Source organism: Dreissena polymorpha, chromosome 4 (genome assembly GCF_020536995.1).
Source record: "Dreissena polymorpha isolate Duluth1 chromosome 4, UMN_Dpol_1.0, whole genome shotgun sequence".
In the NCBI taxonomy this organism is placed as follows: Eukaryota; Metazoa; Mollusca; class Bivalvia; order Myida; family Dreissenidae; genus Dreissena; species Dreissena polymorpha.
Genome location: NC_068358.1, coordinates 25636267 through 25659441, shown reverse-complemented (window position 1 = coordinate 25659441; position 23175 = coordinate 25636267). Strand labels below are relative to the sequence as shown.

Sequence of the window (23175 nt, the reverse complement as noted above, 5' to 3'; positions counted from 1 at the left end):
AATGTCATTACACCTTTTAATATAAAATATTTTTGACGAAATATATTGATGTTGACAGCATAATAAAACGATACAATACTTCGTTTGTCCGTGCAAAATTTATTACACATGACTGCCTTCAATGTATAGTATTATTTTTTTGCAGAGACCATTGCGAGCAATATATAATTTGATTGTATTCACTTTTTTACGAACACTTTAAACAGAGTGTACAATGTATTAATCTGTGTTTATTGTGCAGGTTTGAACGTATTGAACACAAATATATCCGGGGCTGTAGCCGCCATCGATATTAGGAGCTCGTCGTCTGTTTATATACACAACTGTACGGCATATGACGGGGCCATGCAGTCTCTTATAAAAGCTGACAAACCGAAACACAATGTATCTGTCCACATATCGAACTGTATTGTGAGTGTCGATGCAAATGTAATTGAGATAGTCGTCAATGATTCCCAGTCGATTGACGTCAACATTGAAAATAGCACAATGACATCGAACAGGAATTATATTGTCTCAGTCACAGACGGATCATCGAACAGATCTCCTAAGCTGGTCCGAGTGTCTGTTTTAGGTTCTCACTCTTATGGTGGTGTTGGTGTGTTAAATATACGAGGATGCTTCTTTAGGACGGAACTAACGATTGTTGACTCTGAGTTTGCAGCAACTAGGTATGGAACTCTCGTCAGTTTAGCGAATCCGTCAATGAAAACCGAGGCACACAGAAACAAGTTTGGCGATTCACGTCGCGATTTCTATTTAGAATTTTGTAAGCCATTGACTGATGTTATGAATAACTCAACGACATTTAATATGGTCAACAACATATTTAAAAGCCAATCCGACGGTGAAGTATTTTATATGTACGATTATTCCGGAGCAACGGAACACACTTTTAATTTCACGAACAATTCAATGGTTTATATGCAACCCACTGCACGGCAGTTTTTATTTATAACCAGTTATGGAAATTCAGAAAAGCATACTTTGAATTTTATTTCAAATACACTGGTCAACTCTTCGAAGACGCTTTTGGAAATTCATCATCGATTTAGACAGATAACGTTAAAATGGAACAAGTTTATCAACAACTCTGCATGCCTTCTTTATTCTGCACCACCGCATACTGATAAATTTCTTGGATTTGAAATTGACAGAAATGAATTTCAAGGAAACACACATATTGATGGAATTATTGTCATTTCAACGGAACAATTCCAAAACGGAACTGTCAGCTTAACAAATAATGATTTTATTAACAATATGGGAACGTCGTTTAGCTTTAAAACTAGCAACGTCAGTATTAAATATAATTATTTTGAAAACCCAGAGGCATTGTATAATTTGAAGGTAAATAAATTTGTAACTCTAACGAACGTTCGTACGGATATAAACGCATCCTTTAACTACTGGGGGACGACGGATCCCCGGGATATAGAGAATAAACTGTACGACAAAAGCTATGATGAAACACTTCTGGATATCTTGTACCGGCCATACCTAGGTTCAAGAAATATTTCCGACTTTAGAAATGAAGAGATAAATTTCGTTAACGGCAACGAAATTGGAGGTAATGTCAATGGGGATGTTACTCTACATTCTGATAAAGGTCCGTACGTTGTTGTTTCAAATATTGTCGTGGGTGAGAATGATACCTTAACCATCCAAGAAGGCGTTGAAATTCGAGTAATGGCGGATATAGGATTCACAGTATTAGGTAGGTAGATTTAATGATAGTTTTCATCCTGCCAAACTCTTACCATGTTTATCATTTGCAATTGCTTTATTGGTGCATTTTGCCAATACAACATCGCAGCTTGTGGATATTTTGTATATTATCTTTGATAAATATGTGGTAATACATGTAACGCGGTAATCTTACATTAATATGAACGTATATACATCTTTAGGGATACTCATTAGTCAAGGGACATCGCAAAGACCGGTGAGGTTTATATCAGTAGACCACTTGGCTCCTTGGAAAGGAATCGAACTCAATTCAAAACATGGTAATGTTAACTTTTAACTTATTATATGCCTATTTAGACCAAACAAACAACAACAAAATCAACAACATTTTGTTTTAAATTCAGAATAACGTCTTTAACTGTTGAAGTATAAATATCGATATTATGTTAATAAATAGACCTGTAGTTTGAAAGACCAATACGGAGAATCTTTTATGAACATTAATTATGTTGTCATTATAGAAGTATGAAATGCAATATTAAAGTAAAGAAACTAGTTGTTGAAGATATGTTAATTTATATTATATTCCGAATAAATGTTTATGTTTGCGTTATTGGTACAGTAATGTAATCGATATACTTATTGGAATACTGTCCAGTTTTCTACAGAGTGAGTTGGGCAACTGTTACTCACTTATTTGCTATAAACAATTTACGAGTATGCAGATATAACACTACGTATGATGTTGTGTGTTTGTGTTCTAGGAGTTAATATTACGCATTTGCTTGTTAACAATACCAAAGAAGGAATCACACTGAAGACAACTAAGGCGACCCTTCATGACGTAACATCGACGTTTTCAAGGACATCTGGTTTTTACATCTTTGCTACAGACAATAAACAAAATGTTACAGCTGTTTCCGTTTCTAAATTGAACGCTTCGAATAATGCTGATGGAGTAACGATTAATGCCGGTACTGGGTACAATAATTATATATCGATTTTAAATTGCATTGTCGCAGACAACACGGCCGACGGAATAGTTACAATGTCAACTGGAAATGTGACAATTTCCAAGTGTACAATTGAAAGAAATAAGGCAAGGGGAATGAAACTAGACATGCGAACAAATGGTTTCATCAAGGTAGTAAAGAGTTTGATACGCAATAATTCTGAATACGCTTTAGAAGGTGAAGTGACTGCAGGAATTGAAATGGATTCATGTACCATATCTGATCACCGTTTGGGTTATAACAACTGGGGATGGTATCCGAGGGTTCATACACATCTCCGGATTTCTGCGTCGAATTCCAAACTGACAACCGTCGACATTAAAAACTCCATCATCACCAATAACACGGCCGATGGGATATTATTGACACGCTCTTATAACAACAGAGGACCTCTTGCCATTACCGTCGATAACAACACGTTTAATATTGGAAATGTCGCATTTGAGTTTAACGACGAACACAAGTTATGGGTCATCTTTTTTTAATAACATAACTTTTGTGAACAATACAATGTCTAATTACACCGAAAATCATCGACAAAAAGCAGTTGTAAAATTCAGATTGACCACCTATGATAATATCAGTATCAATCAAAACCGTTTTGCCAACAATACCGGTTACTATGGAATAAGAATAGAAGATGTTTACGGAAGAGCGTATGTCAACATGTCTTTCAATACCTTTTTATCAAATATGTTTGCCACGTCAACCATAGATATCCCTTTTGCAACTAAACTTGATATGCAAAATAATGTGTTCGAAGCACTTGCCCATCCCTCTTGTGCACTTCAGGCGCCTGGGTTCGAAATTTCGTATAGTATTAATGCCATTCATAATTACTGGGGAAGTAAGAATCTTTCAGAAATTGTAAACACGATTTGTGGATTCGAAAAAAACATGGGGCTCAGTTACGTTTCATATATACCTTACTATGGGGATAACATGTTGACACAGTTGACATCACCCGAAAACTTCAACAAAAGTAGCGCTCATGGAACATTTGGTGGTGAAATTACCAGGAACACGCAACTGGCGAAATCAGACTTCCCAATACCGATACTAATACAACGTTCAATTGTGATTCGGTAAGTATACAAGTGTTTCTTCTGCTTTTCTTAGTGCAAACTTCGGTTTAAAAAGCCTGAGTGCATAAGCTATCAGCAATCAAAAATATTTATTAAATTGTCAATTGCATGCACCATATAGCAAACAAAAACAATGAGACAAAACTCAGAAATCTAGATTTACTGACGTTGAAAATGGGTAGTGCATGTTGTTTGGTTGTAAGTGGGGTTTGGCATATTAATATAAATGAAAATACACTATTAGCACGTGATGTTTACAGGCCAGGAGTTTCTCTCTACGTTGAGACAGGTGTTGAACTGCGTTTTCTCCCATACCGAGGAATATATGTGCAAGGTTTGTACAAACAATATAATACGCTTGTATAACATAGCCGTGGTAAAACGTCTTTACCTATAGGCCTATCATTCAACATGTTAAAGTATGATATTCGCCTATTTTAATATATGTTTTCTTTTAATGATGTGATTATCGCATTCTAACGGTAACTTTGATAAGTATTATTAATGAACTTTATAATATTAGACGAGAATGTGTTCAATTTGTTCGCCCAATATAAGTTGTGCCTCGCCAATAAATCTCGAAACTCGCCTTATACGAGAAAAAGGCGGCCAATATGGAAAAAAAACACGGCCAATACGGAAAAAGGTCGGCCAATACGAGATTCAGCCAATCAGAAACCAGGAAAAACTCGGCCTTATATGAGAATATAAAATTTCGACAATTTTGGACGCCATTTTGAAGTTATATGCTTAGTTTTGGTGCAAAAGCTTAAATCTTTAAATATATACTTAAAGAAAGTAGCCCTTAATATATTCAGCACCCTTTTTCGACAATAACAAGAGTGCAGTGTAACCATAACAGTAAGGTTCAATATTTGAGCGTACATAAATAACAACTTTGGACATTTTCAAGTTACAAGGTCACAATATACTAAATAGTTTCCCTATATAATTCAATGTAAAAGCGACATCTTTAAGCGAAAATAAACGCAACATTTTGCACATAGAGACCCCCATAACCATACATTTTCTTTAAGGCCATTCTAAGCGGAGTCGATTGTGCAATATAAAAGATATGTCATGTACGAACCAAAAAAGAACTTGTCAAAAGTCAAAATCGACTGTTTTTGCAACTTTTTTTTCCAGCCGTTTTATAGTGGAATGTTACCTTTTTCAGTGCAATGTTTTACTTTAGTCTATTAGTTTATCATATTTCAGGGATTTAGTAGTGAGCACCTATTCATGCCCTACTACTTTCTCCAAAAGATAAAGCAAAAAGAATAGTTTAAAGTGTACAACATGCCTTCGAACAAACTGTGGTATTTTTTTAGAGAGTACAGCACTACATGAAACGGTTATTTAGTAAACTGTAACCTTACAACTACATGAAACGGTTATTTAGTATACTGTAACCTTACAACTACATGAAACGGTTATTTAGTATACTGTAACCTTACAATGAGCACCGAAGCAAAACTTAATTCGAAATCATGGAGGATTTACACATTACAAATGCAATTACTAATGGCAATAAGTAACTTTTCAATCCTTATTGTCTTTCTGAGTTGTATTAAAAACCACGGTAGTGGATCCAGTGTGGCTGGAATGTTATTCGGGTAAATTTTGCAACTATCTCAAACACATACTGTGTATAGGCTATACATTTGCAATATGCTATTTAATGCCGAATAAACGTTATGTTATGTTATGTTATGTTAAAAGACCAGTAATTTTCACTAATTGCTTTTTGTATTAATTAATAACGGTACACACTTGCTTACATGTGTGAAAAATCAACTGTTTATACCCCAAATATGCCACTGAAAGTATAGGGCGAACGAACCCAGGGCGAATGTGTAACTAGGGCGAACGGACCCGATACCATAATTTCGCGACCTGTCACATTGTGTTCCTTTTCTTGCTGAATAATATTATAAAGTTAATTAATAAAATTGTCATTAATTAGCTGAATTCATATGGGCTTTGTTATTGAGCTTCAGACAGCCGTATTGTCCTGCGGCCTCATGCCAATACGGCTGTCTTCAGCTCAATAACAAAGCCAATATGAATTCAGCTAATTAATAACATTAGATTATTCAAGTACTATTTTATATCATTTTAAAATCGATAATACCGGTTTACTAGTATGTCTATGATATTGAAATATATTCTATATTTTTGCAAAATGTGTGTGGATGTAGGTTCACTGAAATCGATTGGTGAGAATAGTTCCGTTCGGCTGACCAATGCCATTGATGGTCACATCTGGTATGGTGTAATCATCAACGGAACCTCGTCTCTAGGTAACTTTAAATTAGTGTTGGAATATAAATAGTTAACGTGACTTAATCTAATATGGCCAGGCCATGCTTTCTTTAAATAAAATCAATGTTAAAAACTGTAGATTTAATTTCGTACAAGAAAATTATAGAGCTTTTATAAAACTATTATACAATGAGCATATATGAAACATTTCTAAGCGATGTTCAACTTAATTGGTACTAAAAACTAGTCTTTATTGCTTATGCATTATAAGTTACGTTCGGTCTATCTTAACTTTATATTAACGTGTTGTGATTTACGTTAGCAGATAATTTTCTTAATAACCTATGGGTTATTTAAAAATGCGGTAGACTTAGGGCTTAAATTAAGTAGACTCCGGAGTTTGTTGTTAATTTTTAAATTGTTAGATAGATAATTTGTGTTCATGAAGCGTTCCTTACGAGAGCAATAGTATTATGTTAAGGGTCGCTTCAGCAAGTGCGAAATACATATGGGCCGTGCTCAGTGAAAAGGGGGTTATATGCATGTGCGTAAAGAGTCTTTCCAGATTAGCCTGTGCAGTCCATACAGGCTAATCAGGGACGACACTTTCCGCTTTAATGATATTTTTCGTTTCAAGAAAGTCTCTTCTTAACATATATTTAAGTGGTTACGGGAATTTAGGCATTGCTAAAGTGTACGGCTGCGGTTCAAAAGAATTCAAAAGAAGTGCGGTTATGCATTTCCTTACAACATACACATTATGAACGTAAATAATTGATGATCTTAAAGCATATGCTTATTTGTTTTTACAGAAAATGACAACACGCTGCTGTTTGATACTCATATATCAGGTACCTTCCATGGGGTCATAACATATGTTCCACACTTCCAAATTAAGAGGATCTTTATATCGAACTCATCAAAAGACTGCTTCACCATCTACCCAACAGTTGAAAAACGATTATATAGTTTTGAGTCTTCTATACTGGCACATTGTCGTAATAATGGACTGTTTGTAAACGGCATCGGAAGTTCGATCATCGAGGGGCTTGAAGTTCGGAACAGCAGCACAGGGGTGAAAGTGTCAAGTTCTTCAGGTCAGATAGAGCTGAGAACTGTACTTATCAGCAACATTTCAGCCGCTGCGGTCTCGATCACATACAACTCGAATTCTGAATCAGGAAACGTATCTATCACTAACTGTGCTATCAATAATTCGTCTCAGGGTGTTATAATTGACATTAGCAATTATGCAACCCCGAACAGAATTTCAATCACTAATAATGTTTTCCAAAATATTTCTTGGGATGTTCTTCATCTGAGGTTCTCTACGTATACGTATTATAATAAAAGGAATCGATCTGTTGAAATAGATCACAACACATTCACAAACTCTTGTGGTATCATCATTAACACTTGGAATGTTGAACAAACTTCTTTCAGCAACAATGTTATGAAGGACTCAATATGTAACAAAAGACCTGAATGCTTTTCGACGATAACAGCGTCTGGATATTCACACACAAGTGACAACCGAAATTATGAGATTTCTACTAATGTTTTTGAAAACATACAAAGTAGTTCATGTATTGTTCATTTACTGGATTCTGACTTGCCGCGTTTTAACGGGGCGTTCATTTACAATCAACTCATCGATAACAAAGCTACTGATGGTGTTGTCCTAGCGAATGCATTTTATGCTGAAATAGTGGAGAACATATTTGACAATCCAGCTTCAACATTTGACGTATTCACAACTCTTAAAGGTGTGGTATTGTTTTCTCATATTATAATCTTTTTAACCAAATGTTATGCTTTTATCCATAATAACACCTCTCAAAGAGTTACTCTAATAGTCTCAGCTAGTGATAACTCGTATTTAGCATTATATATTCTAAGCCACTTTGGTACACACTACAGAATATAAGACTGTTCAAAACAGGAGTTTGTATCATTATTTATTAGTATTTATGAATTAGTTAAATATTTCCACAACGTATCATCGTGTTTTGGTGTGATTTCGTTTACAGCAGACAGAAACTTAAATGTTACAAAGAACTGGTGGGGAAATTCCGATGGAATTAAAGTTTTCAGTAGAATATCCGACCAACGTAGAGACCCTGGCTTAGCACGTTTCAACGTCACGCCCACATTAGCGTCGCGTGAAATGGATTGTAGTGGCGTAAACAACTGCAGCAACCAAGGAGAATGCGTCCGAAAGAACATGTGCCGGTGTACGACGGGTACGAATGGTTTAAATAAGACTCGATTTTGTCTTTTACTTACCATTCAACTAAATGTTCACTTGTATATTCGAATGGCATTTACATAATGCTATGTTACGACTATTTTATATTATTATACTGTTCTTCTGTTTACCAGTAAACTTAATAATAAATTGTATTAGTATTATTACAGTAGTATTTTTTTCATTTGTGTATGTTTGATCACCGACAATTACTTATTTTGTAACGCAAAGCATGATTGATCATAGAAGGATTCCCATCGGCATTAGTATTATTTAAACAGGTTATAATTACACCGTTTTCTATTTAAAAGGTTGGACAGGCCCCATGTGCACCGAATATGATTGTGCGGGGATCAATCGATGCTATGGCAATGGTATATGTGTTGGACCAAACGAATGCGAATGCAATCTTGGTTGGAGCGGAAAACTGTGCATCCGCGCGTCATGCATGTAAGTACCATGATTTTTTCCGCTCGAAACCCTAACTCGTCCATGTGGATCAGGTTCATTTATTTATCATTTATTTATCATAAACGGTTTCATTTTGCTTACGCAAGTGCCGACATTTTGTTTCAGTAATGTGAATGACTGTAGTGGGCATGGGTTTTGCATTCGACCAGACACGTGCACGTGCGCTGTGAGTTTCACCGGAAGTAACTGCAGCAGTTGTGTACCGCTTCACTGGGGACAAGAATGTCGACCTTGTCCAAACTGCAAACATGGACAGTGTGACTTAATGACAGGTAGAACTCATTTTCTGTACACGGTGAGAGCACAACACAAAGACAATATTGATCGCAGTTTGTTCTGTAGCATTGGTCAGTATTATATCTCATAATGTATAAATTATTCAAACAGGATTGTGTGTCTGCAATACTGACAACTGGACGGGCGCCCTCTGCGACAAATGCAGTGAAGCTTTCTATGACCCGGAATGTCTGCCTCTCGTCACTGTTCTTGATGTGGTACCCCGCCAGGGAATTGATAAAGGAGGAAACACAGTACATGTGTGGGGACACAACTTCCAGGAAAGCAGCTCGTACGTCTGTAAATTCGGCAATGTCATTTCCAATGGTACGTGGAAGGCGTGGGATCACGTTGTATGCGTGGCGCCAAAGCATCCTGAAGGCGTGGTGACGGTTGAGATATCTCAAGATGGAGTACATTTCACGAATAATAAGGTTAGGTAGTAATTTTACTAATCCAGATAACAATTTCAATAGTATGAGAATCTATTTAAATGTTTTAGACATTGTGTACACTTAAACAAGAACATAATGTTTTATAAACTAAAAAGATATAGGATTGATAAAAACGGTCAGGTTTCAAAATGTTTCAATGTTTATTAACTACTTCCAGATAATGTACGCTTTTTACGCATCCTGTCCAATAGAAGCGTGTGGCCGAAACCTCAACCCGCCACATGGCCTGTGCATCTTTGGTGTATGTTCCTGCATTTTACCATGGCATGGCGATAACTGCACAATGGAATTACTTCGCCCGGTCATTGCGCGTCCTCCCGTGCCACAGGCAGCTAACGAGTTTGACGACTACATGTTAGAACTGGGTCTGACACAGGTTAAATTGCGGACTTTCAAATATATGTTTACATATACAAGATAAGTATTGATGCAAAGCATCAAAGGGCGTCGGGAATTTCAGTGTAAAAGGCACTCAATGAAGTTACATGGAACGATTTTTTTCTACTGTAAATATTAATATATTGGCCGATTATTTTAAACAAAATAGAAAAAGATACTGGTATAACCATTATCTATGATTTTGTGTTATAACCCCCAAATAACCATTATCTATGATGTTGTGTTATAACCCCAAAATAACCATTATCTATGATTTTGTGTTGTAACCCCCAAATATGTCATGGTTCATTTTATTTACATTGGTTTCCTTTTTTTACTGGCACCCGTGTGCAGTTTTCATTAATGGAACAGAACTGTGTAGGTTTTAAAAAATCTACTTCATCTTGAAAGCGTAATTTAATATTTTTCTCAACTTCAAGGGGAGATGATTCTGAACTTATTCTTACGTTGCTCATTTACGATAGGAGTTGAGTACTCATTGATATGAAAACACTGTAAAAGTTTTAATGTGTTTACGAAACCCCTACCCCACCCTCTCACACATATATTTCATGGGCATAATAAAAACAAAAAAGGTTACAATAAAACGGCATATTTATTTAAACTAAAATGTCTACATCAAAACAAGAAGTTGACATAGAACACAAATAAAATAATTTGATTCTACTGGGGCTCGAACCTTGGGCCTCACACATGTGAAGCAAGCGTGTAACCACTACACTACGGAACCGCTTGAAAAATCACCTTCTAACTAAGATATTAATAAGTGACTGTAGTGTAACGGTTATCAATAAAGCAATAAACCTTGTAATTGCTGTCGTCTTGTAAAATTGAAGAAAATACGCATTAACCAAATCTCGAACAACAAAACTCTGCGCTATTGTTAGAAAAACCACAAAATAAATATATTTTGATTATGTTTTGTTTTTATACAAAACCAGAAAGTTTCACCGGTTCGCGTATTTGCCCAGTTCCTGTGATCTTTTATTATTGCCCAGTCCCTGTGATCAGTTATTAAATAAAAGAATTAGCTTTGCATTATTGGCAATAAATGTAGTAAATATAAGAGGCACAAATGCAGTACTTATTTACACTGATTTACACAAACAATCACCACTATGCAAGATATTCGGACAACAAAAATGTATACATTGATCCGTAAAATAACTTCTCCCATAAGCGAAAAAAAAACATATTGCATACGAGTCGCCGCACTTCAGTGCGACGCCAATAATACTGTTCTGTTAGTGATCAACGTATGGATACAGTATCACTAAGATGAGACACTTTCTGTCTTTAATTTTGGTCCTGATATCAAACCTTGGTGTCACATATTTGAAAAAATGACGTATCCGCTGACAAAAAGTTCCACCCTCTATGAGTCTATCTAAATTCTTTCCCATTCTTCGTTGGTGTCGTTAAGGAGACCCATTATCTTGTTATATCTTTATTCTTTGCGCAGAAATATACTTTTGTACATTCAGAAATTATGCACACACTTAAGGTATAATCATAATAATTAAAATAAACATAATTAGGCACATTTTGCATGTGATACAACACTTCTTTTTCAATGGAACTGGTTAAAGTATTAATGAAACATTACATACATTCTACTATTTCTCATGTATCTCTTTACGGAAAGCTCACTTTGACACAAAAAGATATGTTCCAAAAGGATAAATACTGCATTAAAAATTTCAATTGAACTAAGCAAGTGACACTTGTAATACGTTCATTATCACTTAGATTTACACAATGAATTGGACATAAACTATAAAGACCAAATAGCTCAAATGTAGAAGATACTTTTAATTTGGAAAAAGAAGGCATTTAACGGCAAAAATTACAGAAATAAAAACAATATTAATATCTTTATTTTATTTCTTTTATCACATACGCATTAACCACCTAAACCAAAATCTGATTTTATCCACTCAAAAACCTGAACACAACTTTAGCGCATTTCTGCATTCGTCGAAAACTTACAGTATTAAGTGCTTGCATTAGCGTTACTGTTCTTATTATATAATTATTACTTTAGCTACATACCACTCTTAATATATTATTAGGGTGATCAACCAGTGCGATGGGCGTTATTAGAAGGCTTTAAAGGTTTGAGCTTAGATGAAAGAAGTGGGCGTGTTTCATGGAAGAGTATTCCAGCAAATATCAATCCATACATATTTAGGGTGCAAGCTTCGAACACTATAGGACAGGACACAGTAACCTGGAACTTATCCGTGCCAATCTCGTATGTCCCATTTGTGAATGAAAGCGACTCCAATCGAATTCTTCCGTATCCTCGACCGGTGCAGATATCGGGCTATATAAATTTTACTTCGAAAGTAAAAATGGTGCCTGTGATGATTGTGTAAGTATATTACATCCATTATGTGTCTCTTGCGAGTCGATTTTTTAAACATATTATATAGTTTAAATTTGTTTCTTATACATTATAACATGCGAGTTTATACTGAATTAATATATACTTATACACACTTAAAATTTATCCAAATGCTTTGTTTTCATGTAGCGTAATTTATTTCACGTATGCGAGTTTGTATTTCATTCATTCTGAATAATTAATTTAATGTTTAACTATGTGCTAGTCTATGGCTCACCATCTATAGTAGAAATAATATAATTTTGAAATCTGATTATCATTCAGCGTAATTAATGCTCGAACCGGAGAGCAAACGGTGCTAAACGAATGGTCCAACCCACTGAAGCCTAGCGTCTTCACAACAACATACTACCCAAAAGCTGATGAATCCGGATTATTTAATGTGGTAAGAATTGATATTATGCATCTGTATGCATTGATTTGAATGCAATAAGCAAGTTGCTTTTAATTAAAAAACATGCTTTAAATAATATTTTACGCAATTAAATGAATGTTACGTGTATTTTATTTAAAAGTAATTTAGTCCATTAATTACAAATATATTAAATTACGTTGTTGTTGAAATGTAGTTGTTTCTTTTGCAAATTTTTGCTATTAGTCTGTTTCTCCAGTATTACGTTGATGTTATTTTGTTCCAATAAAGATCGCGCGACACCCAGGTTCGAGGTCTGATTTGGGACCGCAGATATCCTGGTCCGTGCTTGGCATGCAGTGTATACCGCCCTCGGTCAACGTCGATGAAACTATTCTGAGTCCGGATGGAACTGTTACTGTGTACAACATATCAGAACTACTGAATGTTGGAGAGTACAACATTAATAACATTTTAATCAAGGTACGGTGTTTTGTCATAAAATGACAATGTATATTGTATAAAAAATCATATTCAAGATACATATTTCAACAAGTATCTAAATTAGTGTAATACTTATTTTGATGAAACTTATATCATCTTTAATATGTACTTTCAGGTAGATGGAATAGAGGATACATTTATTAAGCGAAATGTGGACAACGTAATCGCTGTTGCAGATATTGCAGTTTTGAAGCCTCGAGACCCATTTCTTTTTGATTTAGTTATACGGAATGCTAGACCGCTTTATGGCACAATTTATATTGTTTTTGCATCTGACCACGGAACTACAACTCGCCTCAGGATAAACATTCGTCTTTCAATTCAAAAACCCGTGTTATCGTTTCTTCCAAATTCCATCAGTGCAAATATTTTACGCGGAACTCAACGATTTTTTAACATTGGCATTAAGAATATTGGTAAGGTTGCTGCAACAAATATTGATATAAGTCTACCGAACGATCCACGAATAACGCTGGTGTCGCTGTCCTTAGTTAATAGCTCAGAGGATGTTGTCACTGGAGATAAACTCGGTATTCCCCCGGATGGTGAAGCACAGATGACCTTTGGTGTAACCATAGGATCGAACGCCGCTTTAGGAGAATTTCACGGAACTATTTATGTTAATTCAAAGCTGACTTCTACTCCTTTACAATACGAGTTCTTTGTCACATCACTGCAGCGGTTTAATCTCACCTTCACGATTAAAGATGAATACACGTACTTTGCGGAAGGTTCTCCATTGGTTTCAGGTGCAAAGGTTTCACTTTCAAATCCTCGAAGACAGTATGCACAAACGTTCTACACAACAAACGAAACGGGTTATGTTGTGTTTGAAAACCTCTACGAAGACCGATATACATTTAGAGCAGAAGCAGATGGCCACGGCAGCTATAGTGCTGTTATTATTGCTGGTGCTAATGAAACACACAGAGATATATTTTTGCAAAGAATTGCTGTAAAATATACTTGGACAGTAACTCCAACCACATTCCAGGATAAATATATCATTCAGCTTGAATCGACATTCGAAACGAACGTAATGCAATTTATGTTCCTTTTTTAAACATATAAAAGCATAACAATAGTTTTCAATTTTATAACTCTATTCTCCTACTAAAACATATATAATTAAATCGTAACCTCAATTATATCTGCTTATAATTGTATTTATAGTATAGTAGCCGCGTCCTTTTTCAGCATAGCACATCGATATTGTTAGGTATAATGTGCTGACTGTCATGTGTTTTCACCAGAAAAAAAACATGTTACAGGTACCTATGCCAGTTGTTACTATAGAGCCTTCCCATATCAACACTATACCATACGAGATCGGAGAGGAAGACACCATCAACTTCAAAATCACTAATCATGGCCTTATAAGAGCGAACAATGTGAGATTTTCTCTTCCGGAGGGCCATCCATACCTGAAATTTAAAACGGTATGTTCGTTATCGGCTTTTTAGAACTTCGATGAAGTTTTTAAAGAAGCAACATTTGCACATGTTTATAATGAAACTACGAACATTAATATTATTATTATTTATTATTAGTAGAAGTAGTAGTAGTAATAGTAGTATTAGTATTAAATAATAATGATAATAACAATAACCCTAATATTAATCGAAATAATATTAATAATGAGAATGATACTACTACTACTACTACGACGACGACGACGATGACTACTACTACTACTACTACTACTACTACTACTACTACTACTACTACTACTACTACTACTACTACACTACTACATCTACTACCACTACTACTACTACTACTACTACATTGTACTACTACTACTACTACTTCTACTACTACTACTACATCTACTACTACTACTACCTACCCACCACTACTACTACTACTACTACTACTACTACTACTACTTCTATAACTACTACTACTACTACTAGTACTACTACTACTTCTACTACTTCTACTACTACTTCTACTATAACTACTACTACTACTACTAGTACTACTACTAGTACATTGTACTACTACTACTACTACTACTACTACTACTATAACTACTACTACTACTACTTCTACTACTACTACTACTACTACTACTACTACTACTACTACTACTACTACTACTACTACTACTACTACTACTACAAGTACATTGTACTACTACTACTACTACTACTACTACTACTACTACTACTACTATAACTACTACTTCTACTACTACTACTACTTCTACTACTACTACTACTACTACTACTACTACTACTACTACTACTCCTACTATAACTGCTACTACTTCTACTGCTGCTACTGTTGCTGCAATAATAATGATAATAATATAATAATAATAATAAATATTATAATAATAAGTATTATTATTATCAGAATAATATTAATTAAAATAACAATAATAATAATTATTATCATCATTATAATCATCATTATACGTTTATGTAATTATTAATATAATTATAATACATGTTAGTTCAATTATTACATAACATACTCTAGATGGGTTATAAATGATACGATAAGTCAGTTAGTTTACCTATGATTTCAGGTCATCGATGACATCGGCAGCGTTGAAGCAAACACATCAATAATTGTTCCGATTGAAGCAACATTAAAAACTAGGCCAAAGCGCAATATTGTTGCGGCTGTTATATGTGGATTGGCAATGCTCTATGATTACGACTGTGGTGCATTGCAAACTCGTGCTATTGACATCAGCTTGGTACGCGAGACCCCCGACGGGCGGCCTATGCCGTGTGGACTATCTAGTGGCGGCGGTGGTCGTGGCGTTGGTGGTGGTATATCTTGTAAGTTAATGCGCAGCAAAACATAAGATTGCCTGTTTGCAAATCGTTATTAATAAGACATTTATCATGTTGCGTATTATGAAAATAAGGTGGATTTAAATATTGTTATGAACGTCTAACAAAACAAGACAAGCAAAGTTCTTACCTGATTCGATAATTACTAAATACAAAACATTTTAGATATGCAGTTGTACACAAGTTGCTTAATACTAATTGCATGTATTTCTTTTTGGAAATAAATAACATGGTAAGAACTAGCTCATCAATTCGTATGGACAAAAGCTAAATATAAGAATTTAATACTTGCTTGCGTTGCTTGCAGTAAGTGGAGGAGGAGCTAATACCGGAAGTGGCAGTTCTGTTGAATACAGTCCAACAACTCCACTATCATGTGATTGTGCAAAAACCCTGATAAAAAGTTGCGCGTTGGCTTACCACCCGATAATTGGTTGTAGCTACGCAATAACGGATTTAGGACTGTCATATGCGGTATGAAACTTACACTGTTTCTATTTCTTCTTTTAAACATTATACTATTTTTTTTGTGTAAAGCTTGTGTTCGGCAGTATGATTGCAGTTTTATAATACAATGTTATTTGTATTTCCTTTGAAGAAAAGCAACGGCGATTTTATTCTCTTCACATTATACGCCATTTTGGCTATAGCGGACACAGCGATGGCATGCGTGTTTGGTGTCATCTGCAGCCTATGTGGAGTGATGTATACCACAGTTAGGTAATCGGGTATTCAGTTGGTCTATATATTGCCTTATTCCGAACTATGCGCCGCTCGACTCGAGCGCCCGTTATCTAAAAATTATTGGGCTTCAATATTCTTAATAAAAAGTAATATCACCAAAAGCAGGTGATCATATTTTCTAAAAGGAATCTGCATATAAGTTATCAAATTGAGTTTGGCGTGTATTCTATATTTCCTGTTGTGGCATTAACAACTTGATTAAGTGTTAATACCTTTTTGTTGATATTTTTTCAATTTCCTTCATTAGAAATAATTTTATATGTTGTAAAATTGTTACTTGGTGATAAAATATGGATTTGAATTAATTTTAGATGCATTGGTGACGTTGTCGATAATTGCGATGTGGGCCGACGGCGCAGAGAGATCAGTTCTGACGTCGTAAATAACATGATGCAGACGTCAAAGCCTATAGGCAACTTTTTGCAGATAATGAGTGAGTTCTTCGGAGACGAAGCAATGTAAGTGCAGTGTGTAAGTGCTTTGACACGCTTTAATGCTTTGTAAAACGGGTTCTTATTTTAAGCAGCATTACAGTTTTTGCGCCATGCTAAGTGAATTCAACGCACTGCAACCATATTCAGAGACCGCTTAGACACGTCACGTTTTACAATGACACATATGTACCTGGGCTTATCAGCATGGGCAGCAGTGGGTTTTTTTCTTTGAAAATCCTATGATTTATTAAGTAGTTTTTAGAAAACGTCAGTATCTCTTATTTTAATATAGGAACAATTCAAGTAACAAATACAAATGTTAATTACGATATACATTTAGCATAGATCTCATACGGAAAACATTGAATATTTTCACGAACAGTTGTACAGTTTAATGATTCGTTAATTGTTCGTTCATATTGGTTTTAAATGTTTATCTTCACGGATTTGTAGAGTAAAATTGTAACTTGTATATGCAACAAATGACGCATTTCTTTTCGTCTGTTTGTACAGCGGCTAGGCGAAATTTATTGAGCGTGCTATAATCTAAGCTTTAAAACACTGCATCGACGCTGATTTAAATAATCACATTAAGAAATTGGAAGTTTTCCGCATTTGCTTAAGCTGTAGTTGTGTAATTGTGTTTAAAAAATATATTATGTGAGCTGCAAATTTTAAATCAACGCAGTCATACCTATAAACTGTTTTTATTTAAACGCTTTGATCTTGTTCAGTGCTTTTCGGCGTACAAGTATGATTTGCAACAATTAAAAAAAATAGTTTTGTCTGATTTAGTCTACTCGTTTAAATTATATATTTAACAGAAAGTGGGTTTAAAAGGCGATTTTATTTACATGGCCGTTGTGTTTGGTGTTTTGCATCCTGATAAAGTTTTTTTTTAAAGTTCAATGTTTTAACTAACGTAAACTTTAATATATTTTACAGCATGCATTTAAGTCACGTTGCATATTAAACGGGGATTATTTCTTATCAATATATATTTAAGGTTCGATGTTGAAACCTCATGGTTCCAAACGTTCAAACAGACTGTAGCGGACGATACTGACTTGGGTCAAATGCTTTCGGAACAAGAACGCACATCTATTATAAACTTCGTAAAAAACGAAACCTCGAAGGCGATTATGAGTAGATTTCTGGAACGGTGGAATAACACAGGTATTCTCACGTACATTTATTTTACAACGTTTGTCATACAAAGTAAACAATCGATACCTATGACATTTAAGCAATGTGTGCCCATGTTTGTACAATGAGCAGGTGAATCCACACCTGTTGTTTAACCCATCATTTGAATTGTACTTTGTAATCAGAAACTATGTAATTGAGTTTAATTGTATAAAGTATTTCTTCTAAAGTGTTAGAGTTGTTTTAATCACTTTCTCAGCATCTGCGTGGAACAACGGCAGTCTTACAGAACTGGAAGACACAGGCGGTGTGATAAGTCTGTCTCGCCTAAAACCCAAAATTCAACAGTATCAAACCGACACAGATGCCGCCTTGGCAAAGGGTTATGCTAACATATTTTTCCAATATGACAATGCATCTTCTGTCTACAAACAAGCAGAGGAAAAAGAGGTTTGTGGCTTATGTAAATCTGTTCTGATAAAAATATAATGGATATTGGTTTGATTTGGTGGAATATAGATTTTAATTCACGAGATATCATAAAAAATATGTTCACGAGTAAAAATAAAATTGTTATATAATCACGAGTGAATAAAAATCAATATTCCACCAAATCCAACCAATTTTATTTTTATTTTTATGCTAACAAATGCAGTATTGTATTTTTGCTGAAATAATGACGTCATAACGTCATGGAAACTACGTCATTCCACTGTATTACATGGAAAATTATCGATAATTTTACGCCTTTTTTACTCTTTTAAACGATGAATTTTCAGTTTTAAATCACTGACATTTTTCTATAAACCACTACAAAACATAAAATAAATATACATATATTACCTTTAAATTACTAATAAAGACATTAGCCAAATAAAGCAAATTAAAATTCCCGGTAAACAAGCAGGAGAAACGTCTTATTATTACCATAGCAAGAAGATTTATTTGTTTATGGTAAATGATAAATTTCCAAACAGTTTCAAACAATATAGATGACTCGACACAGCACAAACGCACTAAATAAAGGCACATAAAACACATTTTCACCGTCAGGGAAAAGCAATGTGTGTTTATAATTCCGAAACCCACACTTTGCCCACACTTATGAACCAAACTTACAATTGTTAATAAAAGTATCTTTTAGCATCACGATTAAAATTCAACAACAAAAGAGGGGATTGCAATTTTATTAAATTAGCAAACCGTTCCTTATTTTAATAATATATGTTGATTTTTATAAGCAATTATTAACTATATGCATTGAATTCTACATTTTCAACTTTGGCGACTAACATTTTAAACTCATTGACACTTACTATGAACTATTTTTGTAAAATTGGTATTAATTTAATATTTTACATACATTTTGGACAGTATTATCAAAAGTTTTGCAGTATGGCCGAGTTCAAGTTATCATAATTATCTGTGTTCAGAGGTCGGAAGGAGGTTCGAAGGAGGACGGTGTTTGTGCAAGAGTTAGAGTTCGCATTCTCCAAGAACTGGTTCTTACTCGCGATGCATTTACTGCTCGCCTGGAGATGGAAAATGGGGAAAACTCTGACCTTCAAAACATCAAAGTTCAGATAGAAATCCGACCGACTTATGGATCTTCAGCGAATTACATCGACAAATTTTCCATTGGTAATGTTTTAGGTTTCTAACAGAAATATGACGTATTTGTGTTCCGTTTGTAAGTGTTAAAATAAGTAGGAAACTTCGCAAATTAAATGTGTGCGTTTTTTTCTGTCAGGAAAGCCAACACTGATTGGACTAAGTGGGGTAGATGGCACTGGCAGTCTTCAAAAGGACACCTCAGGGTCAGCCGAGTGGTTGATAATCCCTTACTCGACCGCTGCACCTCAAGACGACACTCAGTATGACGTTGGCGGGACATTGTCATATAGCGTAGGTGGATCAGAGTTTGCATTGCCTTTGCTTCCGGATACAATAACGGTTAAGCCAAACCCTAGTCTTATTGTTCACTATTTCCATGAAAAATACGTCCAAGGAGACAATCCGATGACACAGACAGTGGAACCAGTTGTTCCATTTAGTCTTGCAGTTATGGTTATGAATAAGGGGTTTGGTATTGCCCGCGCGTTAAAGATAACATCCGGCCAGCCGGAAATAATCGAGAATGATAAAGGATTGTTAGTATCATTCGAAATAATTGGTGCGCAAATGGGATCGAACTCAATTACGCCATCACTGACTGTTGATTTTGGGGATATAACATCCTCTCAAACTAAAACAGCGCGATGGTTAATGACGTCATCGCTCATGGGAAAGTTCTATAACTACAGCGCAACATTCGAGAACATAAATCCACTCGGAGATCCTCAGTTGTCTCTCCTGGACGATTTAGGATACCACGAACTGTTTCATCTTGTTCGCATTGAAAACGCAGATAAGGATGACGGATTAGATGACTTTTTAGTGAACGACTTTATTGATATTGATGACATTCCTGATCGACTTTATAATAGCTATAGCGGGTTGGACGTTATGGCCGTTACACACGCGAATATTACAAACGTTACTGCACCATCGTTTGTCAGATCGATGAACAAAAGCTACACAAATATTACCATAATAATACAAAAACATGTGAGCAACTGGATATATAGCAGATTGGAAAACACATTTAGACCCAATGAAAAACTGATATACGCGGAAGCTGTTGATGGACATCGACCGTTATTGCTCCAAAAGAATGTTTGGCAAACAACATATATCAAAAATAAAACATTAATTCACCTGTTTGACTACGTTTCCAATTCATCGAACATGTCCAGCGACACGACATATCAACTAACATACGGTAGTGAAAACATGTATGCACCTAAATTTAACATGACTTCCTTAGTTCAGGAGGTTCGACGTGTCACACCTGTGGGGTCTACTGTACTAAATGTTGTAACATACGACCTGGATAACGATGAGATAGACATACTCATGATGTCGAACACCACCGTGTTTATGATAAAGAAAACTTCGTCTTCGACCGCATCGCTGACTGTTGTTACGCCACTTAATCCTGGTGTTTTTGTCATTGCACTGTTGGCGAGGGACCATGGTATTCCTCCAAAAACGTCCCTTGCAAATGTTTCATTGACCATCACGGATGATATTAACACCACTACCCCCGTTTTCTCTTCACAATCTGCGACGTCAACTACGGAAACCTCAACTGTATCTTCGAATGCAAGCTCGACAGCTCTTAAAACAGCGACTCCATCCGAAACCATAACGTCAACTGAACCGAGTACAAATGTAACAATACCCACTACGGATTATACCAAAGACGGATCAACCAGGATGTCTACAACTGGCGAAATGTCTACATCAACCAATTCAAACGTATCGTCATCGTCCACAATTGCAAAAACAAACGCGACAGTCTCTACAACGACTACATATCAAACCACAGATACACCAACTTTGTCTCCAACTACACATGATCTGTATACTACAAGAGATCCAACCGGTGGGAATCTTTCTACCTCAACAAAGCCTTCAACCACAAACGCAACCGGTACTTCATCAACTTCCACTGAGTCTACATCAACAAAGTCGGTTTCCACAACTCAAAACATATCAACCACTACGGGAGAATTTACGACATCGAATGTTTTCTCAGTGTCAACTAGGTCGACCAATATCACTAGTACAGTTCCTAACCAAGGAAGTGTTTTCGCATACTCGATTGTGCCTACCGTGATAGGATGCGCGGTAGGGGTCATAGTTTTCTGGCCGTTATTATAATTGTCTACGTATGTGTAAAGAAACCGCACGCGTTTAGAAGACATGGAAGACATTACAGAACATGGAGACAATTTGAAAGTGACGTCTGGTTTATGCAGTGATACATGCTTAGAGGCAATCGCAGTGTTCATGAAAGTGACAAATTGTGCATTCCCTGACATTGTTTGGAAATCTGTCTGCATTTTAACGTATAGTTATCGTTTGTGTCCATGTTAATCATTGTATGTATGTGTTATATAAACTAAATAAGCGATTGTATACGCATGATATGTCTTTTCATTGAGGGTAAGATGATAAAAGGGTAGAAGCGACGTCCATTATGATCAGGGTGATTGCACTACATTAAAGTTAAGGTCATGTTACAAACTGAAACAGTACTTATTATGTATTTTGTATTTTCATAAGGTGTTCTTCTATCAATGTTCATTTAATAATGTAATTTATTGTTCAGGCATTTAGCGTGCGGAAATGTTAGCGAATGGCCCGTATCAAATAGACATAAAAATATTTAAAGTTGTAAAAAATTGCAATTTATTGCTGGTTACATGTACATACAATCCGATTTTGAGTGGTTGTCAGATACTTATCGTTAGTTTAAACGATCGTTAGATTGACGGATTATAAGTGACAACATTTTAACAATGTTAGTGTTGTGAAATATTTGTTTATGTTAAGGATAAATTGATCTTGTTTTATGTAAACTGTTTTACTGCTTTGTGATCACACTAATCTTGTGAAATAAAATGATTTCAGCGTTGTTCGTTCTGTCTTTGTCTTTGTCCAAAAATTGCTGTTTGCTAGTAGTTGTTCAGTTGCATTAACGAAGTCAAGATTGTTGAAGTGGCTTACAGGAAATAGTAGTTCTAAAAGGAGTAAAGAAAATGAATCAAAAAAATGTGGTATTGGATTACCAGCACCATCATTACTACTCGCTGGGACATTAAATTCTGTGGTGGAAAGGGAATACCAAATATCGCCTGTTCTTTCGAGAAAAAAGAGGAGACGCGGGCAGTATACCTGTTATAGTCCAGACTAAAAGGCAAAAATGGCACGTTATGCTATAGAGCATGGGAATACAATGGCTGCCAAACATTTCAGTTCTAAATTGGGAA

General features: G+C 35.4%; 2 protein-coding genes across 2 annotated transcripts in view; both read left to right on the top strand.

The window, feature by feature from the left end:
* Window positions 1-2587, top strand: part of LOC127876624 (uncharacterized) — a 57906-nt gene extending 55319 nt beyond the window's left edge. Inside the window, exons 11-13 of the mRNA XM_052421967.1 lie at window positions 242-1717; window positions 1924-2009; window positions 2454-2587. Coding sequence (XP_052277927.1) covers window positions 242-1717; window positions 1924-1949 — 1502 coding nt within the window. The 3' untranslated portion in view covers window positions 1950-2009; window positions 2454-2587. The remainder of the gene's footprint in view (window positions 1-241; window positions 1718-1923; window positions 2010-2453) is intronic.
* Window positions 2588-3368: 781 nt separating this feature from the next.
* Window positions 3369-22820, top strand: LOC127876623 (uncharacterized). Its single transcript, XM_052421966.1, has 22 exons — window positions 3369-3787; window positions 4048-4121; window positions 5989-6090; window positions 6865-7818; window positions 8083-8295; window positions 8612-8750; window positions 8877-9043; window positions 9159-9481; window positions 9660-9878; window positions 11974-12275; window positions 12573-12693; window positions 12952-13143; window positions 13280-14200; window positions 14436-14603; window positions 15701-15959; window positions 16282-16448; window positions 16573-16694; window positions 17030-17176; window positions 18159-18328; window positions 18558-18748; window positions 19732-19939; window positions 20049-22820. The coding sequence occupies exons 1-22, from the start codon at window positions 3369-3371 to the stop codon at window positions 22061-22063; spliced, it is 7593 nt and encodes a 2530-aa protein (XP_052277926.1). The 3' UTR covers window positions 22064-22820.
* The last annotated feature ends 355 nt before the right edge of the window (window positions 22821-23175 follow it).